The 18,389-nt window shown below is 39.5% G+C and overlaps 1 protein-coding gene across 1 annotated transcript; it reads left to right on the top strand.

Annotated features, from left to right (window-relative positions):
- Positions 1-9,290: 9,290 nt before the first annotated feature.
- On the top strand, positions 9,291-16,478 carry foxo4 (forkhead box O4). Its single transcript, XM_038303959.1, has 4 exons — positions 9,291-9,549; positions 9,643-10,115; positions 12,353-13,849; positions 15,193-16,478. Exons 2-3 carry the CDS (start codon positions 9,663-9,665, stop codon positions 13,817-13,819), a joined length of 1,920 nt encoding a protein of 639 aa, XP_038159887.1. The 5' UTR covers positions 9,291-9,549; positions 9,643-9,662; the 3' UTR covers positions 13,820-13,849; positions 15,193-16,478.
- Positions 16,479-18,389: the final 1,911 nt, after the last annotated feature.

Genomic DNA, 18,389 nt, shown 5'->3' with positions numbered 1-18,389 from the left:
TTAATAAATATGTATCTATATAATTTACTCTATTAATTTATCAAATAATAATCAAATTTAAGGATATAAAAATAAATTAAATCCACTGTTACAATCATGGGGCCTAGACGAAATGTGGCCAATTTTTTGATTTGAATTCTTAACCCTCACAGCCCCCCTCCCACCTCACTGCTGACAGAGGTGATCAAATTTAACTGTTTGAGGTAACTAGATTTGGTTGACACCTTGTTCTGCAAAAATTATAATAAATAATAATAAAAAAGGCAACCTAGCAGACAAGTAGACGCAGCCAAATATGTGAAATGTGCAAGTAGAGCAGCAGGAGAAAGAAGTAGGCTAATATAGGTGGATTTAGAGAAGGAGGAGAGAGACGTGATTCAGCAGGGACAGACTGGAAATCACACCCCACATCAATAACTTATTATTGTTTATTTTCCATTTTTGTCTATACATTACCTACATTTACCCACAATTCTATGTTTGTTGAATTTATTATTTTTTTAAATTACAAACCAGATGATTTAAGAGGCCTGTTTACCAAATGGTTTTTTTTCCTGAGTTATCTATTTTTGTACATATATTCAGTTGTTACATTTTAAAAGAAATCCTGTTGCATTGGATAACATTAACTGTGTGCACAGATAAAGATCAAGGCTATTTCCATTATTATTAGTCACTAGATATTTTACTAAATTAATTGAAGTGTTTAGGTTAAAGAGAGGAATAAGCCTGCTATTAGATAGGGTTAGGTGTGGAAAGACAGTCCAACATTTAGAACAAGTCAGAGGTTGCATTAGGCCTTCTGCATAATTTGATTTCAAAGCTATTAAACGTCTCAAAAGATCAACTAATGCTTTATTAGTAGCATGGTTAATTTAATAAACTTCAATAGAACGTGTTTTAATTAACGTACACGTGATCAACATGGAAATTGGTGACTCAAAAAAAATTGTGAGAGTTTTTTTTTAAATCAGTAGCACTTGGGAATATAATTATTTCCTTATTTTAGCAGTGAAATGCATTTCTTGTATTTAGCTTCACCAATCTTCCTCTTAACCTTGACTAACTTCCCTGTTCCAGCTAAAGCAAAAGTATTCCCACACCATGACACTGTCACTATCTTTTTTTCAACTTGGAGACAGTTTAATCTTTAGTCCACCATGTTCCACCAGACATAGCATTTTACACATAGGCAAAAAAGGTTCACTTTGTTTGTTCAGTTTCTTTCTCAGAATATCCCTTATCCTCTGGATCCATTGTTCTGCATTTTTTAGATATCAGTCTGTGCCAGTACACATCTTGTTAACATCTGCAGAAGCCTGTTAAAGTCCTGTTTATTGAAATCATGTTTACAAGCACAGGCAAAGATGTAAAGCATGCCAAAAATGGACACTGTTGACCTTAAATAATAATGTGCTGTTCAGTTTTGATCAACTATAATAAGCGGGCTATACGTCACAGTGATCTATTTAGTAAAACGTGTGATGTGTCAGACATAGTTTTTTTTTTAACCATGGTTCAACAGAATGATTTTAAAAAATAAACTCATGAAATAGGCCTGAACAAAAATGTTCTACCCCTAGAAAAAAACGCTGAAAATAATGTGGCCAAAGGGACATGATATATCCATCTGTGTCCTCAAATTAGCATCACAGGTGTCTACAATCTTGTAATCAGTCAGTGGGTCTCTATATAGGGATACGGTCAGTCAATGTGCTGTTTGGTCACATGGTGTGTACTACACTCTACATGAACCACAGAAGGAAAGAGTCAACCTATTCTCATTATGAGTTCGTATGAAATCGTACGAAAAGTTATGCACCGTAATTTCGTACGTTTTGGACGTCATATGCGCATGCGCATCTTACGCACAATTCAAGAACATAGAATATAAATTACAATTAGCCCTAACCCTAACCCTAAGATATAAAACAGCAAGCAACGTAGTTAGAGACATGAATAAGTGATTTTTGCACTGTTTTTCCCAATTTTACGTCCGTCCGCAGATCTGTTTTTTTTCTCTGTCTGCCAGCGCATGAGCACTGATCTGGTTTTTTGAGGAAAAACGTCCAAAACGTACGAAATAGTGTGCATAACTTTTCGTACGATTTCATATGAACTGATAATGAGAATATGTTGAAAGAGTTCTCTCAGGATATTAACCCTTTATAGTGCAAGTTACCACTTTGATCTCTTGCATAGCCCTTACAAATGGGGTGCCCCTCATCCCTCAGTGAGGCCTTATATCGAACCATTCAGCAAAGATACTGCTATGTGGCTGTACATGTTATTATGTCATTTGAATATTTAGATGAGTCCTTGAATGTTAAATTAAGATGAAAAAAGTTAACAAGTTAAGAAAAAAAAATGAAAAAACTGAGTTAAAAAAGTAAAATATGTAACTGCCTGTATCAGAATTAAAGCTTTATTGTTATCCTGTGATTGTTTTTCATTGATTTCTTACAGAAGCACTTTTGTTTTGCTTTTTTCTTAATATATTAGGGCAAGTAGGCGTTTCTTTTTATTTTGCCATCAAAATATATGCATTTTTTTGAATGTTACAAAAGTAATAAGGTCTTTTCTTGTCCCACGATAACACTCTTGGCTTAAAATTTAGATTTCCAAAGTGTTTCACTAACTGCTGTATAAAGGATTAAAAAGAACACTTTAGACATGCATGTTAAAGATGAAAGCTAGAAGACCATCTCCTTGCAGCTTGATATTCCCGTGACTACAGTTGCACATATTCAGAAATTTAAGATTGATAGGAATCTAGCAAACTTCCCTGGATGTGACTTCAGTAGGAACATTGATGGCAGATCAGAGAGATGGATAATACAATTGATAAAAAGATAGCCCAGAAAAAAATTCTAAAGAGAGGGAATGTGAACTTCAAGCTCAAGGAACTTCAGAGTCAGATCACACCATCAGTCATTGTTTGAGCCAAAGTGGACTTAATGGAAGACGACCAAACAGGACACCGTTGTTTAAAACAAATCATAAAACCAAACTAGGATTGCCAAACTACATGTTGACAAGCCACAAAGCTTCTGGGAGAATGTCCCATGAATAGATGAGATAAAAATGTTACATTTTGCCAAGGCACATTGGCTCTATGTTCACAGATGGATAAAATAAGCATATCAAGAAAATAATATTGTCACTACTGTGAAACATGGATGAGGCTCTGTTATGTGCTGGGGCTGCTTTGCTTCATCTGGTACTGGGTGTCCTCAGTCTATGCTGGGTATGATGACATTACAAGACTATGAATGGATTCTAGAGAGAAACGTGCTGCTCAGTGTCAGAAAGTTTGGTCTCAGTTGCAGGTAATGGGTCTTCGCACACCTCATCTTCCTCAAAAGCGACCAGGCAGTGCCTGGGTAATTGGATTTTATGTCTCTCCATTGATATTTTCTTGTTTTTCTTTTCTGGTGAAAATGTAGACAATTTTCATTTAAGTTATATATATATATATTTATATATATATAAAAAGATTTACAAAATATTTTCATCACGGTTTTAGTCATTGAAATGCACACTTGTAGCAGCTCTGTAAAACAATGTTAATGGAGGCATGAAGGCACCAACAAAGCGTCATAATTACATGATTACATCTTATGCTATTTTTAGATGAGTTTTCAGAGTTTCTATATGTTTCTATATAGTTTCTATGATTTGGTGCTGAATACTGACAGGGTCATCATAGTGGGGGATTTTGACAGCCACGTTGACAGTGATGGCGATAGCTTAAGTATAGCCTTTAGTGCTATCTTAGAGGCTATTAGCTTTGTTCAAAACGTAAATAGTCCCATACATTTTCATCTTCATACTTTGGACCTCGTGCTGACCTTGGCAACTCCGTAAAACAATGTTAATAGAGGCATGAAGGCACAAAAAAGCAGAATATGTAATTATCAATATGTTATCAGTCAATTGAGAAAGTTGATAGAGCTAAAAGAAAAAGAATAAAACAGTGATGTATCAAGTAGTTCTTATTTTTGATGATGTGATAACATGTGCTCTAAGGTTAGTATGTCAGGGAGAGGCAAAATGGCTGTACAATTGGCAGTCAGACACCTGGAGCCATAGGAGCATTTTAAACAGGAAACCTCTCACCACCTTCATCTCAGGCATGACTCAGCTAAACAGGAGCGGCACAGGTTTAAAAACAAACATTAAAGATGGAGATTAAGTGCAGTTTCGTTGGGGCGTGTTACTATTCATCTCAATGAACAGGAAGACGCAGGCTTGCAAGATGAATCATGATTACAACACAAAAAGCTACCGAGAGGTTAAAGCACAAACAGATGCTGTTAATTTAAACCTAGAGATAAACTACCATCGTCACTTCCTATTTTACAATAGTGGAGTACTTTTCGGTTATATAAAGACTGAGACAACAAAATACCAGAGGAAACCATGGAAGACTGTGCCTTGTGTTTGTCTTGAGATTGTACATGGCTTTTCATGGATTTCTGCCAATCAGTCCCTTCTTTTCACCAGAACTGGCTGAGTGACACTAGGAAGATGCAGATAGAATTTCAGAAAAGCTAAGCTGGTTTTCAAGAATGGACTCCAGATGAGGTATTGCCTTTAAACCTTCCACCTCCAGTCTGCACTCTAAAAACAGATTGGTTGAATTTGACCAATCTGGTTGATAGTTATGTGTAAAACCAATCATTTGGTTAAAACAAGCAATCAGATTTGCTAGTGTTTTTAACCAATCTATATTGGTATTAGGTCAAATCAGTACAAATTCATCACTTTGACAAAAATGGTAGTTAAGTAGCTTAGCAACTTTCACACCCAAAGCTGGGGCTCAAACCAACAATCCTTCGGTTGAAGCGCAAACTCCTACGCCAACGCTACAGTCTCTGCTTAAATTGCTTGGAATTTAATACTACTTTAATACTAATGTTACAGCCAAGGTTTATGCCAACATTAGCATACTGCACATCTACACATCATTAATTGTCCTCTAGGTCCATAAATATTACACACTGCACTTGACTACAGCCAAACATTCAGATTAGTAAAGCATCTGTTACCATGCTTAATGTTTGTTTGGTTAACCAATTCAATATTTTGAGCCGAAACCAGTAGTTTGGTGGGTTTCTGACCAATATATTGGTTGATCTAACCAAAAATGGTTTAACCAACTAGATTGGTTGCTTTCCCAACCAATCAATTCTTAGTCCGTAGCAGTAAACTTTAACTCTGACTGCAGAAAGCAATGCATTAAAAAGTATTTTTAAAAAGTTCAATCTAATTTGAAATAACCAAAATCATATTAGCATATGACATTTTGATAAAATGTGAACTGGTTAGTTTACAGCTTGTGTAACTATAAATATACAGCCCGCTCAAAGTTATCCAGCACACAGGCATTAATGGATTAGGTTCTAGCAAGAACATTAAGAACAGCATAATGAAGAAATGTCCAAATTGTGCCCAATTAGCCAATTTTTCCCTCCCCAGTGTCCTAACTTGTTAGTGTTGCAAGGTTTCAGGTATGAATAGAAAGGAACCATGCTCAGTTTAGTGATGTCAATCTACATTACCCGGTTACTGGAAGTTCAACATGGCACCTCATGGCAAAGAATTTCCTTCCTTCCTTCCTTCCTTCCTTCCTTCCTTCCTTCCTTCCTTCCTTCCTTCCTTCCTTCCTTCCTTCCTTCCTTCCTTCCTTCCTTCCTTCCTTCCTTCCTTCCTTCCTTCCTTCCTTCCTTCCTTCCTTCCTTCCTTCCTTCCTCACTATCTGAAAAAGGGAAAATGTTGCCTAACATAAAAGCTGATTCTGATTGGGCAAATAATAGCTCCTAGCTTCTGTTTTAGCTCCTATGCCTTCATCTTTCACATGGTGAAGGAATAGTAATAATACTGTCCTTGTTAGGAATAAGAACTGCAGTTCGTTGTGCTAAATCCAGACAAGCTTAGCCTTTCAGAACTTCATTAGGAGATGAAAATATGCGTGAATGATGCTGCTCAAAATGGGATTACAGTCTTCCAAAAAATAATAATTACACAGATTTAGCAGAAAGCTGAAGGTCTCCATTTTAAAACCCAAAACATAAGAGTTTCAAATACCAGTGATAAACTGGACTGGACCCATAACACAGACGCCCTATGCAAGAAGGGCCAGAGCCGCCTCCACCTCCTGAGGAGGCTGAGGTCCTTTGGAGTGAGCAGGCCCCTGCTTAAAACCTTCTAAGACTCCGTGGTGGTATCAGCCCTCCTCTACGCTGTCTTCTGCTGGGCCCCTGGCAGCGCAGAGTGGGACAAACTGATGAGAAAGGCTACTTCTGTCCTAGGCTGCACTCTGGAATCAGCGGAGGAAGTGGCTGAGAGGACAATGTTGTCCAAGCTTACATCCATCATGGACAACACCTTTCACCCTCTGCACCAGACATAGAGGAACTGATCAGCTCCTTTAGTGAAAGAGGATTCATCCCGGCTGCAACCAGACTCTACAATGCCACACTATAACTGCAATAGCTAAAATAATAGACTACATATATATATATATATATATATATATATATATATATATATATATATATATATATATATATATATATATATACACTGTATATACCCCATGCACCTTTTCCTTCATTTGGTATGTTCTTTTTGACTATTAAGCTGATATATAAAGTCTATCAATCAATCAATATAAGTTTACATATGCACGTGTCAAACAAAATGAGGGAAGAAATAATTTAATTTTGTTAATTCAGTGAGGTGGGCTTTGCCAAAAATTTTCTTTCACACAAAGGATTGTGGGAAACTCTTCACCTTTAAAGTGGCAGATGGGAATGTTGAAAGCTCCCTATGTTAAATGAGCTATCAACAGCAAGCATCCCGCTTTCTCTTCCTATCTTCTTCATTACTGCCGGCATTATTCGGAGGGCAGTTATCATGGCAACCTCTAACACACTTCATAGGTTTAAGTGTCCTTCCTGTTTGTCCAATTTGAATGAAGTCCAGTAGTTCCACGTTTGTATTGAGAATATATATATTCTTAGACTTAGACTTTTATTGTCATTTTGTATACACAGATTATATACAAAACGATATCTTGTTTTGTACAGCTTTCAGAAGGTGAATGAGCAGCAGCTTAGCAGTGAAATGAACATTTCCATTTCATAAAGTGCAGCAGTGATCAAATGTAAACAGTGTGGAAGAAAAAACATTGTGCACAACGCATTGACATGGAAGTTCAGAGCATTGCAAGACAAATATATATAGTGCAAATTTGCAGTAGTAGCAAAAAAACATTCAAATAAACACACTCCTAAACTTGTGGAGAGCCTTCTCCAGGAGAGTTAAGGCGGTCATAGTGGAAAAAACGAGCACCAATGTCATATTCCATCCTTGGGATTAAGAATTAGAACATGAGAACCAGGGGCAAAGCTAGATGGGGGGCCAGGGGTGGCCATGGCCACCCTTAACCAATCATTGGCCACCCCTGTGGCCACCCCTAGCATTTATTTCCCTCTAAAACAGATGGTGGCAGCAGTAATACTCTCAAGTGGAATATTCAAAACATTTACATTTTTCATATATTACCAGTTACTTGACAACAAAAACACTGTGGTTAATTATGCACATCAGTATACTAACATTAAAAATGATAAGTACAGAATTCAAGCATAAATAGATTTTGTGTTTTATGGGGTAAAGAGAAAATTATGTGTCTCTGCCAGTCATCTAGGACTCTCCAGTGAAATCATAGATAAACAACTATTTAAATAAAAACTTATTAAATAATCATTTAATGTGATATTATTACTTGTAAATATAAAGTTTTTGCCGAATGAGTACTGATAAAAGTAGGTAAGTAATGACAATGGAGAAGATGATCACCAAAACTCAAACTGAAAAGAATTTTATCCACTATACCTTTTATCTAGACAGCACAGATGTTTGAATATATTCATCTATTTGTTAGAAAAGGCTGTGGGCAGATATATGAATGTTTTGCTTGTTAATTTTCCTGTTGGAACAGTGTGCCTATCTAATTTCGGCCACCCCTCAGTGTACATTAGTTATTGCCTGGCCACCCTTATAAAAAATTTCTGGCTACGCCTCTGGATGAGAACATGACATAAATAATAATTTGGAACTATGAAACTGTATAGTCTATGGCTTTGTGAGCTGTTGTTGTTCTTAAGAGTTTAATTGCGAGTAATCACTTTAAACGGACAAAGTGTTCTCAGTACTCCTTCATAAACTATTACATAACGCAGGTTCATGTTGACTAGGAGCCGCTAAGCCAGCGCTGTCTGACACATGGGGAGGACTCGGTTTCCCAGCATGCCGCTGTGCGCATGCGCAGAGCGCGTTGCCTAACAGTGGTAAACAGACGTCAGAAGGGAGTCTTCGCCTCGAGTCAAAACAAAACAAAGCAAAATAAGTAAAAAAGAGAGCGCAGAAGCGAGTATTTGGATCGCTACGACGGTGGAAAGTTCCTCGAAACTCTTATCGGAAGTAAAACGGCTGCTTGGAGAAGCTTATTTGTTTTTTTTCGCGGACTTTTTCACGGATTGTAAACTCTGGAGTAGCAGGAGCTTAAGCAGCTAGCGTTACGGCGGCTATCGCTGCTGGTTGGAAAGTGCGGCGAGCGGGGAGCCGACAGACCTGCTGACGAGAGGGCTCCACGGAGTTCCCGGGAACAAACTGGGGGATTCCTTTACAAAGTTCACGAAGCTTACAGCGGATGATCGGGAGCGGTGTGTTTGTGAAGTGTTTGAGCACCGTGTGAGGCGGCAGGACTGCGGGAGAAACATGGCAGTTGGTGACATGCGTCTGGCCGCGATGTGGCGCATGGAGCGGACCTAAGGCGCAGACCGACTACTTTTATACTCATCCATATTTTCTGTTATAAACTTCTTTTAAAGGATATATTAAAGCACATTCCCATTGTCCTGTGCTGTTTTCACAGCTGTTTGGATGTTTAAATCCCCGAAAGGACACAGAGACAGTGGACAGAGTCTCAGAACTGTTTGTTCATTCTGTCGCTCCTCAGACATTTGTTTCATTTTTACTGCTATTATTATCTGCTATCTTTAATATTCACTTTGTCTACTTTTTAATCAGTTCTATTTTTATTGATATGTAAACAGACTCCACAAACAATTTTTTAAATTAATTTCTAACGAAAAAACAGAAATTTGGTACAGAATATTTTCTCGATCAATTATAAATATATATTTTAATTAGAAAAAATATTTTATATCCATACATATATATATTTTTGAGATGAATACAGAACACGTTTCTATATTCATATTTCAGATGAGCTCTAACCGCTGTAGATCCAGATGTTTTGCTGCTCAATGACACTCCTCTGTTTTTGTTTCATTGAAACAAAGAGACTCAGGCAGCCTTCTTCTTTGTTTATAAATCGGAAGGTTTATGATAGTTACTATTAAGGAGATTATTTGGGTTCCCTAATCTCCAATCTGAGGATTAACTGAGGCCATTGGTGTGTCCAGATTACCGTGTCTCCTTTCCAGGCCCCTCTATTGAAGCCCCTTGATTGAGGTACTTGTAATATATTTATTTTGTTGCTTTTCACAAACTTTTTGTTGTTGTTGTGATATTTAAAACGTTTTAACCATAAGGGAACTTTTTCAGCTGAAGTTCCGAGAACCAACATGGAGGACTCTTCCATGCCACCCATCGACCCTGATTTTGAGCCCCAGAGTAGACCCCGCTCCTGCACGTGGCCGCTCCCGAGACCTGACATCTCTGCTGTCAAAGCGGAGGGGGCGGACGGGGCCGAGTCCGCCGCTGGGACCCCGCCCGCAGCCGACGAGGACAAGCCCGAACCGCAGCAAATCACCTCCGAGCCAGAGAAAGCTGCCGCGGCGGCTGCAGCGGAGGAGGGCGGCGCCGTGATGGGTGTGGGTGGAGCCGGAGCGACGCCCCGCAAAGGATCCTCCCGGCGCAACGCGTGGGGGAACCAGAGCTACGCTGATCTGATAAGCCAGGCCATAGAGAACTCGCCGGAAAAGAGGCTGACCCTGGCTCAGATCTATGACTGGATGGTGAAAACTGTGCCTTACTTCAGAGACAAGGGAGACAGCAACAGCTCTGCAGGATGGAAGGTGAGCTCTGATGTTCACAACAGTAAATCAGGTGTTTCACTTTTTTTTGTATCTCTTAAACAAGTCAAAACAGAATCAGCATTACATTAAAAGTAAGAAAAAAAATCTATCTTATCTTAAATCTTGGAAAGATCATAGATTGTATGCTTTTTATAGTTACCCAAGCATCTAAGAGGGGCCCATACTTCAAAATGAATTAATTTATTTTTTTGAATATTTTTCTAATTTGGAAGTGGTGGCCTAGTGCGGAGGTCTTCAACAGGGGGTCCGCAACCCCCAGGGAGTCCACGGAGGTACTGCATGGGGGTCGCAAAAGTTTTGGTTCATTAGACTTTTTTTTTTTTTTTTTCCATATTCCCCCCTGCAATTTTTTCCACTAATTAAAATGTTTTTAAATTCACATTAACATGAATTCAACACACTGAAGTAAACAGATAAATGGAGGCAGAAGATGGCTTTCAGTCATCAATGCACACATTCAGCGACACACAGGAGCTCTTTCAAGCTGGGCACCGTTTCATTCACAACACCCATCAACCAGGAATCAGAATCAGAAATACTTTAATAATCCCAGGGAGAAATTACTTTATTACAGATGGAGTAATGTAATGAGAGTGACTATAAGACCAGTTTGATATAACACAATTTCATACAATATATATAATTAGGAGGTCCTCGCTCCATCTCACCATCAGTTTGGGGGTCCTTGGCTTGGAAAATATTAAAGACCCCTGGCCTAGTGGTTAGAGCAGTGCTCTTGTGCTCTGAGAAGGTTGCAAGTACCCGGTTCGATCCTCCCAGCCTGCAATCCGGGTCTCTGAACAAGCCCCTTAACCTCACATTGCTCCCTGGGTGCCGCACAGTGGCAGCCCACTGCTCCCCGAAGGCGACTGGTTAAATGCAGGGATGAATTTCTCAGTTGTGGGATCAATAAAGTTCTATTTTGATCTTTTTTTAAAGTTATATTTTGTTCTAATCGGATAGCAAAAATTTTCTTAAAGATTTTATATAAGCCTGGATTGAACAGCAAAGGTAAAGAGCAGCACAATGAAGTTGGGCTAACTTGAAAATGAAGCATACATTGAAAATCTTTATTTTTTTAAAAAGAGTGGAAGTTTTGAATGGTTTCAAAGCACACATCAAAAGCCAAAGCGGCGCTGTAACATGTAGACTGGTCTGATGCTACTTCACTCAGAGGGTGAGAAACCAGACTAGTTTATGCCGTCTACATGGTAAGTTAGTCTGTGAAGAAGCAGGTAGAGCCTAATTTCAGAGTCTGGGCTAACAGAATCAGCAGAAACGGCTTAGAACCTTTTTGGATAACTATGGATCTGACATTCAAATTGCTTTAAAAAAAAAAAAAGAGAAACTCTTACAGCAGCCAGAAATTTTAAGGATATAAACAGGTTTTTCAGGACATTCAATAGCATCAATAACAACATAACTCAATTGGAGCTGAAATCTTGACTGTTATGGTTACAGAAAGCTCTGTAGCATAATGTCACACTTATGCTTATTGTAAGTCAGTCTGGCTGCTAACCTAGTGCCGCGCTGTATGGCAAGCCACAGAGCCCAAATTAAAAACTACAGAAGTCAAAGTAGTTGAGCAAAAACAGTATTTAATTTGATCTTATTGCTTTATTATGTTTTGTATTAATTCATAATACTATTGTAATACTACAATTTCAGCTCTTTATGGAGTAACGCTCGTTCAGTCTCTGCAATCGCTGGATCTAAACGCCAGGATTTGTTTTCCTTGATTGCCATGGGAACCTTTTGGAGACATCAGCTGGCCATCAGTGTTTTACTTGCATGCCATTAAAAAGACTTTGAAAATTGTAGGAAGAGAAATGGGCTTTGAAAGCGTAATTTTTTTTTTTTTTTCTGTTTCTAACTGGTTTCAATGAAATAGCTGTAGTCAAACATCTGCATGAGCTTCACGCTGTTGTTCATGCTGCTGAGTTTTTAATATGCTCCAAAGTTTTCAACATGATTTTTTTAGGTTTTTGTTTTTAATATCATGCTTCCAGTCTTCCTACAAAGTTCTACAAAGGTGTATATGGAACAAAAACTAATAATTGCAATGTTGCTTTAGCATTTAGTTGTTTTTTACTTAGCTCATAATTTCCACAGATATAGCTTTTTCTGATATTGATCCAGATTTTTTATTTTTATTTTTTAATCTGTTTGCCTTTACTTCAGTCTGTATCTGATTTGACTTGTTTCTTCCGCCTCAGAATTCAATCCGCCACAACCTATCACTCCACAACAAGTTTCTGAGGGTGCACAATGAATCTACTGGAAAGAGCTCCTGGTGGATGCTCAACCCCGAAGGAGGAAAGACGGGAAAGGCGCCTCGTCGCCGAGCCGTTTCCATGGATAACAGCAGCAAACTGCTGAAGAGTCGCATGAGAGCCAAACAGACCAAGAAGCAGGCCGGGGCCGCTGGCGCCGGGGGGGATGCTGGCGCCGGTTCGGCAGGTGCAGACAGCCCAAACTCATCACAGCAGTTTCCTAAATGGGGTGTGAACAACAGCAGCCCTTCTTCTCGTGGCAGCCTGGATGATGCCGACATGTGGACCACTTTTCGCCCTCGCACAAGTTCCAACGCCAGCACCCTGAGTGGACGTTTGTCCCCCATCGCACCCGGCCAAGAAGATGATGACACCCTCCCCGACGACAGCCTGCTGGGGAGATACGCCTCCAGTAGCTTGACCCCCACACTCACTGAGACAGTCATGGAGGAGCTGGATCTGATCGACAACCTCACCTTAATGACAGGGCAGCAGGGCGCCGCCAGTCCAAGCACAGCACCACCGGCGCCTCCCACTCCGCTGCCTTCTGCCTCCACCCTGCTGCCACGGGGATCCAGCTTCCCTTCCTTCCATCAGCTGCAGGCTACCAGCATGGCGCAGGCCCCCGCTCACACCGGGGCCCAGGCCTCTGTTTCTCTGTGTGGCCCAACCAGCAAAGAGCCGACCACCTTCAGCAACTCCCTCTTCAACCCCATGTCCAGCTCCAGCTCCCATGGAAGCAGCCATTACAGCAGCCATGTTCCCTCCAGCCTGGAGGCGCTGCTCACCTCTGACTCTCCTCCTCCCAATGACGTTTTGATGACCCAGGTCAGCCCACTTCTGACTAACTCTGGAAGTTTGAGCCAGATGGGTTTGGGTGTTAGACCCAAACCCAACCAGCTACAGCTGAACAAAGGGCTGGAGCCCAACACTGTGGCACCAATGGCGATGCAGAGCCAGATGCAGCCTCAGCAGCATCATCTCCACCACCAGCAGCAGCAGCAGCAGCACCAGCATCACTCTCAGATTGGCCTTGGGATGATCCTCTCTGGAATGTCCCAGGATCCAAACTCACTCTCTGCTCTAAAATCCCACCAGGCCGCAGTTCAGGTCATGAGCTCTCATCACGCTGGGCCAGTCCCCTCAGCCAATCAGACCATGAGCTTTCCAGGGATGAGTCACTTTGGGGCTCCAACCGGCTTCCCAGCTGCTCAGGATAGGCTACCCACAGACTTGGACATAGACATGTTCACAGAGAACCTGGATTGTGACGTGGACTACATTATTAAGAGCGACCTGATGGATGGAGACGCCATTGACTTCAACTTTGACCCCATCCTGCCTGGGGGCCAAGGCTACACGGGGCCGACCACTACGCAAGGCTCAGCTCACAACTGGGTGCCCAGCTAATCCTGCGGCTGAACATGCTAACGTTGCCAGGTACACCGACTCCTCCTCCTCGTGTTTTTCCTCCAAAAAGAGATGCTGGGGGCCTTTTTATTAGGAATGAGACCCAGTAAAAAAAAAAAAAAAAAAAAAAAAACAGAAACCTCCTAGCTTATATAGTTTTAAACACTTGTCTTCCTAGGAACATAATTAAACTTAAAACTAAAAATGTAATTTCTAAATGCTTAGAGCAGGCTATGTGAAGGAACCAAAGATCAAAATGCAGAACTGGAAAAACAAGTTAAATTTAAAGTTTGACGTCAGCATTTTATATTTGATTACATTCACATCGCTATCAAACGGTCTGGTAATCTCTACACGTATTTCTGCATGTGTTCTAGATGTAACTACTTTCTGAACTCATCGTTTCTAATAAAAACAAAACTTACAAAATCCCTTAAACGATTTTAGAATTGTGTCCGGATACAACTTTTTCTTTTCCGATACAGTGCCGATAATGCAGCTTTGAGCATTACAATATCAGCATCAATCGTGAACACTTTTATTGCATGGAATGATAAAAAAAAGTTTCTCAAACAGAACATTATTTAACATCATCAGGTATTAGACCAGCTGACCCATTTCTTATTCATCAGAGTTAGAGAAGCTTTATAGAAAAGCGAAGAGAAGCAAAATGTTTCTATGAGATTTTAGAGGCAGGCTGATATGTATTCCAACATCAGATCAGGACATCCCTACCATTTTACCATAACACAGCAATTAAAAAAGCTTTAGTGTATTATTGTCTTACATTTAGTTTCCCACTTTTTATTTCCTGCAGATGAAAATCTTTAAAGCATGGCTTACATTTGAGTTTGGCACATCAACGACGGTGCTAAGACGCCCACGGAACGGCTAACAGCAAAAATTTTGCCTTCCAACAGTTTAGAATAAAACTAAACTTTTTTGGTTAACTTTGTAGACTTGAATACTACCTCTGCATATCACCCCAAGTACACAGTAGTGCAGTGAGACTCGGTGGTGGCAGGATCATGCTGTGGGGGGTATTTTATCCTGCAGGGAGAAGAAAGCTGGTCAGAAATAATAGGAAGAAATAAAGAGGGAAGTGCTAAAAGGAAACAAATAAGGAGCCATTATGGAGAGATTTAGATGTTCTCTATCCAGTCTGGCTGAGTTTATAAAGAAGAATGAGTAAATAATTAATTCTCTACATGTGCAAAGATGGTAGAGATACTTCCTGAAGGACCCAGCTGCATTGAAGGAGGCTAAATACATTTATTCCACACTTGCATGTATAAATATATAAATTTGTAATGACATAATTGGAGATCATCTCTGGCATAAATGACCCTGGTGTTGATTGTCTTGTCTTGCAGGAACTGACCTCCGTTCCACATAACCTCACTAAAACAGCAGAACAACTGGTTCGTTCCTCCTCCCTGCCGCCTGAACCCTCTCTCTCTTTTTTTTTTCCCTTAAGAACTTCAAAAACGGCGAATCTAGGCCTGACCGACGTCATGTGCCAAGACGTGCAGAGAACAGGGAGCAGTTTCAGACTACGGTGCACAGAGGATTTTTTTTCTTGAAACTTGGCAACAGTTTGGCTTCTGGCCATGTTTTTTCTTAAGAACCTGAAGTGATGATTTTTTTTTCTTTTGCAAAAGATGTGGGATTATATATGAGAAAAATTTGCAGTGTAAAGACAAATCATTGCCTCTGCTGTGCACGGAGGTCGCATTTCATGTCATGTTACACCAGCTGTAGAGATGGTACTTCCAGATCAAGCTGGCGCTGGTTTTTTTAACACTTTTTTTTTCCTCATGTTTTTTTTTTTGGAGAAATGGCCAGTTTTGCACCAGCGCTCGCTCAAGACGATTCATCAGCCCAGATCCTGTGCAACCGACTGAAAGAGGTGCACATGATCCAGCTGCACAGACTCCAGGAACTTTTTAAAGGCTCAGAGTGTTGTGATGAGAAAGACTAAGGACTGGATGAGCTGTGGTGTTAGCGTGGCTTTACATCTCGCCCAGCGTTCCCTTTAAACTCCATTTCAGTTTGGCATTTTTGATAAGTGTGTTATAGTAGAAAGCAGAGGGTGTTTTTGTTTTTCCCTTGAATCCCTGATGTGCCGTTGAACTAACACAACGAAGAAATCCAATATGCGTTCTGAAATATGGGGCATTTCAGAGGTAAGAAGCGAGCAACCAGAATGCCTCCATTGTCTAAATCGTCTACCCTATCATTGTTTAGGGTCTTCTTCCTTGTTTTCTCCTTGAGTCTGTGCATTCTTAAAAGCACTTAGGTTTCCTGCTACACAGGGACCCCAAACTAAAAAAAAGACACGTGAGTGTATATCATTTCAACAAATAATAATAATAATAAGAGTATATAATTGTTTAAAAGAGACAATGTAATAAACATGTTGCACCTGTACTTGACGGCACGCTATGCAGACCTATCAGGAGAGGAAAACAAAACCTTGAAGGAAATCGAAGGCTTTTGCTGTTTAACACCTTTCCTGATATGGTGCCTTGTAAAAGTATTCATTCCCTTTAAACTTTTTAAAAAACTTTTGTTCATGTAAGTATAACAAAATCCATTTTATTCTATTGGGATTTTATGTAAAAGATCAACACGTCATTTGGAAATGGAAGGTTAATGATAGTTTGCTGGACTTTAAAGCCCCCTGTTATTATTTTTTAAATCTTTTTTCTCTCTTTATACAACATCCCTTTAGTGGAGGATGAATACCTGGAGGTAAAGTGAATTCCTCCGTTCAGGCAGAGTGCGGAGCTTTAGAGCTGCAAGTCTGTCGGGGTAAATCTACAGAGCGTTGTCCTTTTTTCTTTTAAAACCAGCTCATTGGACTGGTCGTCTTTAACACCAATTTGTACTAAACATCTGTTAGATTTAATTCAAGACAGTGTTGCATAAAATTTCATGTTTACGTCCCTCCTGCTTCCTCCTCCAATTTAGCTGCATGATGCCGCCTCTACCATGTTTCTTAGTAGAGATGCAATGTTCTGGATGTTAGTTTTAGGATCTGCAGGTTTGCTGTGCCCCCTACAGGGCTTGTAGCAACATGCATAGTGAATAATAGTTTTTTTCCCTTTTAACAACCTTGCCACAAAGTTAAGATTTGTATAGTATCCCAGCTAATAGTTGTCAAGATGTTTTACTGCCTGAGCTGTGGGTCTCTGCTGCTCTGGAGCTACCAGGACTAATCTGTCATCCCTGATTAATGATCTGTTTACTTAAGGGAAGTGATGGCACAGGATTTAATTTGGATGTAAAAGATAACAATTGGCAGAATGCAGGTGTATGCTACACTTTCACCTCTCCCATCTATGCTCTAATTTTCTCCTGGTTTATTACACAAAATCCCAATAAAATAAACTGAATTTAGTGATATTAACACCACAAACAGTGGAAAGAGTTCAAGAGGCATGCATGGTTTTAAACAAGATGCTGCAAATTGCTTTTTTTTTTTTGTATGGAGTGAGAGCTTGTAAGTGTCCTCTCACACTTTAATTTTTAAATACTAACATTAAAGCAATTAAATCACAGTGTGAGAGGTACCAGAAAAGAATATATTTGATGATAGTTTTAATGTACAATTTAGATTGAGATGATAAATCAGATATTAATAAGTATATTACTAATGACGAGTGATGTTTTTTTTTTATTATTATTTTACATTGGAGGAAACATTCACAGATCTTTTTTTTTTACGGTGATTTTCTATACTTTTATTTTTGTAAAGGGTGACACACATACAGAACTGTTTTCTACATAACCAAAGGAACACTAATATTTGCTTTTGCATGGCATTTAAAGAACACGCAGGCCTGACACAGCTTCTTCTGTGTACATAAGCTTTGCAAAGCAGACCTGTAATGTTATTTTTTATTATCAGGTAAATAAATGAGGCAAGTACTTGATCATGTTAGCTATGATTCCTAGCCAACCTGCCTAGTGCTCTTTTTATTTGCTTAATTCTTTGAATCTGCGCCTAAAACATTGGTTCTCATCTCAAAACGAGTTACCTCTCAGAAGACAAGCAGGAAAACGGCTGCATGCAGATGTAATCGAATGATAGCGAAACCTATTTATTTTGCACAAGACTGGAAACCCAACAGGCCGTGTCTTTGATTTAAGAAAAAAAAATGATCTCAAATTAAACTTGCTGGGTTTTATTTTATTTTTTGTAAGTGTATTCATGTTTAGCCATGTGTATCAGTGCTAGTTGTACTTGTTGTTTTAACTGCCAATACCCACAACACTAGAGCATGATGTTACTTTGTAGTAATACTTTGTTTTCTCCCCTCTCCTAACATTTTGTGTTTGTTTTAGTTGATTTTATGCTCAGAAATAACACCCCCGTTTCTTGGACTCACTGTTTCCCCATAAAAAAAAATAAACAAAAAAAATATGGTAAAGCACTCTTTTTCTTCCCACACAAATGTTTTATATCTTGTTGTTTTTGCAAATAATGGTGCTAGAGGATATCAAGTATGACAGTGCAGTTTGTGCATATCAGGGCCTTTGTATTTTTGATTATTGTAGTTAGGAT

Source organism: Cyprinodon tularosa, unplaced genomic scaffold (genome assembly GCF_016077235.1).
Source record: "Cyprinodon tularosa strain WSP-4 unplaced genomic scaffold, ASM1607723v1 ctg522, whole genome shotgun sequence".
NCBI classification, from domain to species: domain Eukaryota; kingdom Metazoa; phylum Chordata; class Actinopteri; order Cyprinodontiformes; family Cyprinodontidae; genus Cyprinodon; species Cyprinodon tularosa.
This window is presented reverse-complemented; position numbering and strand designations above follow the sequence as displayed.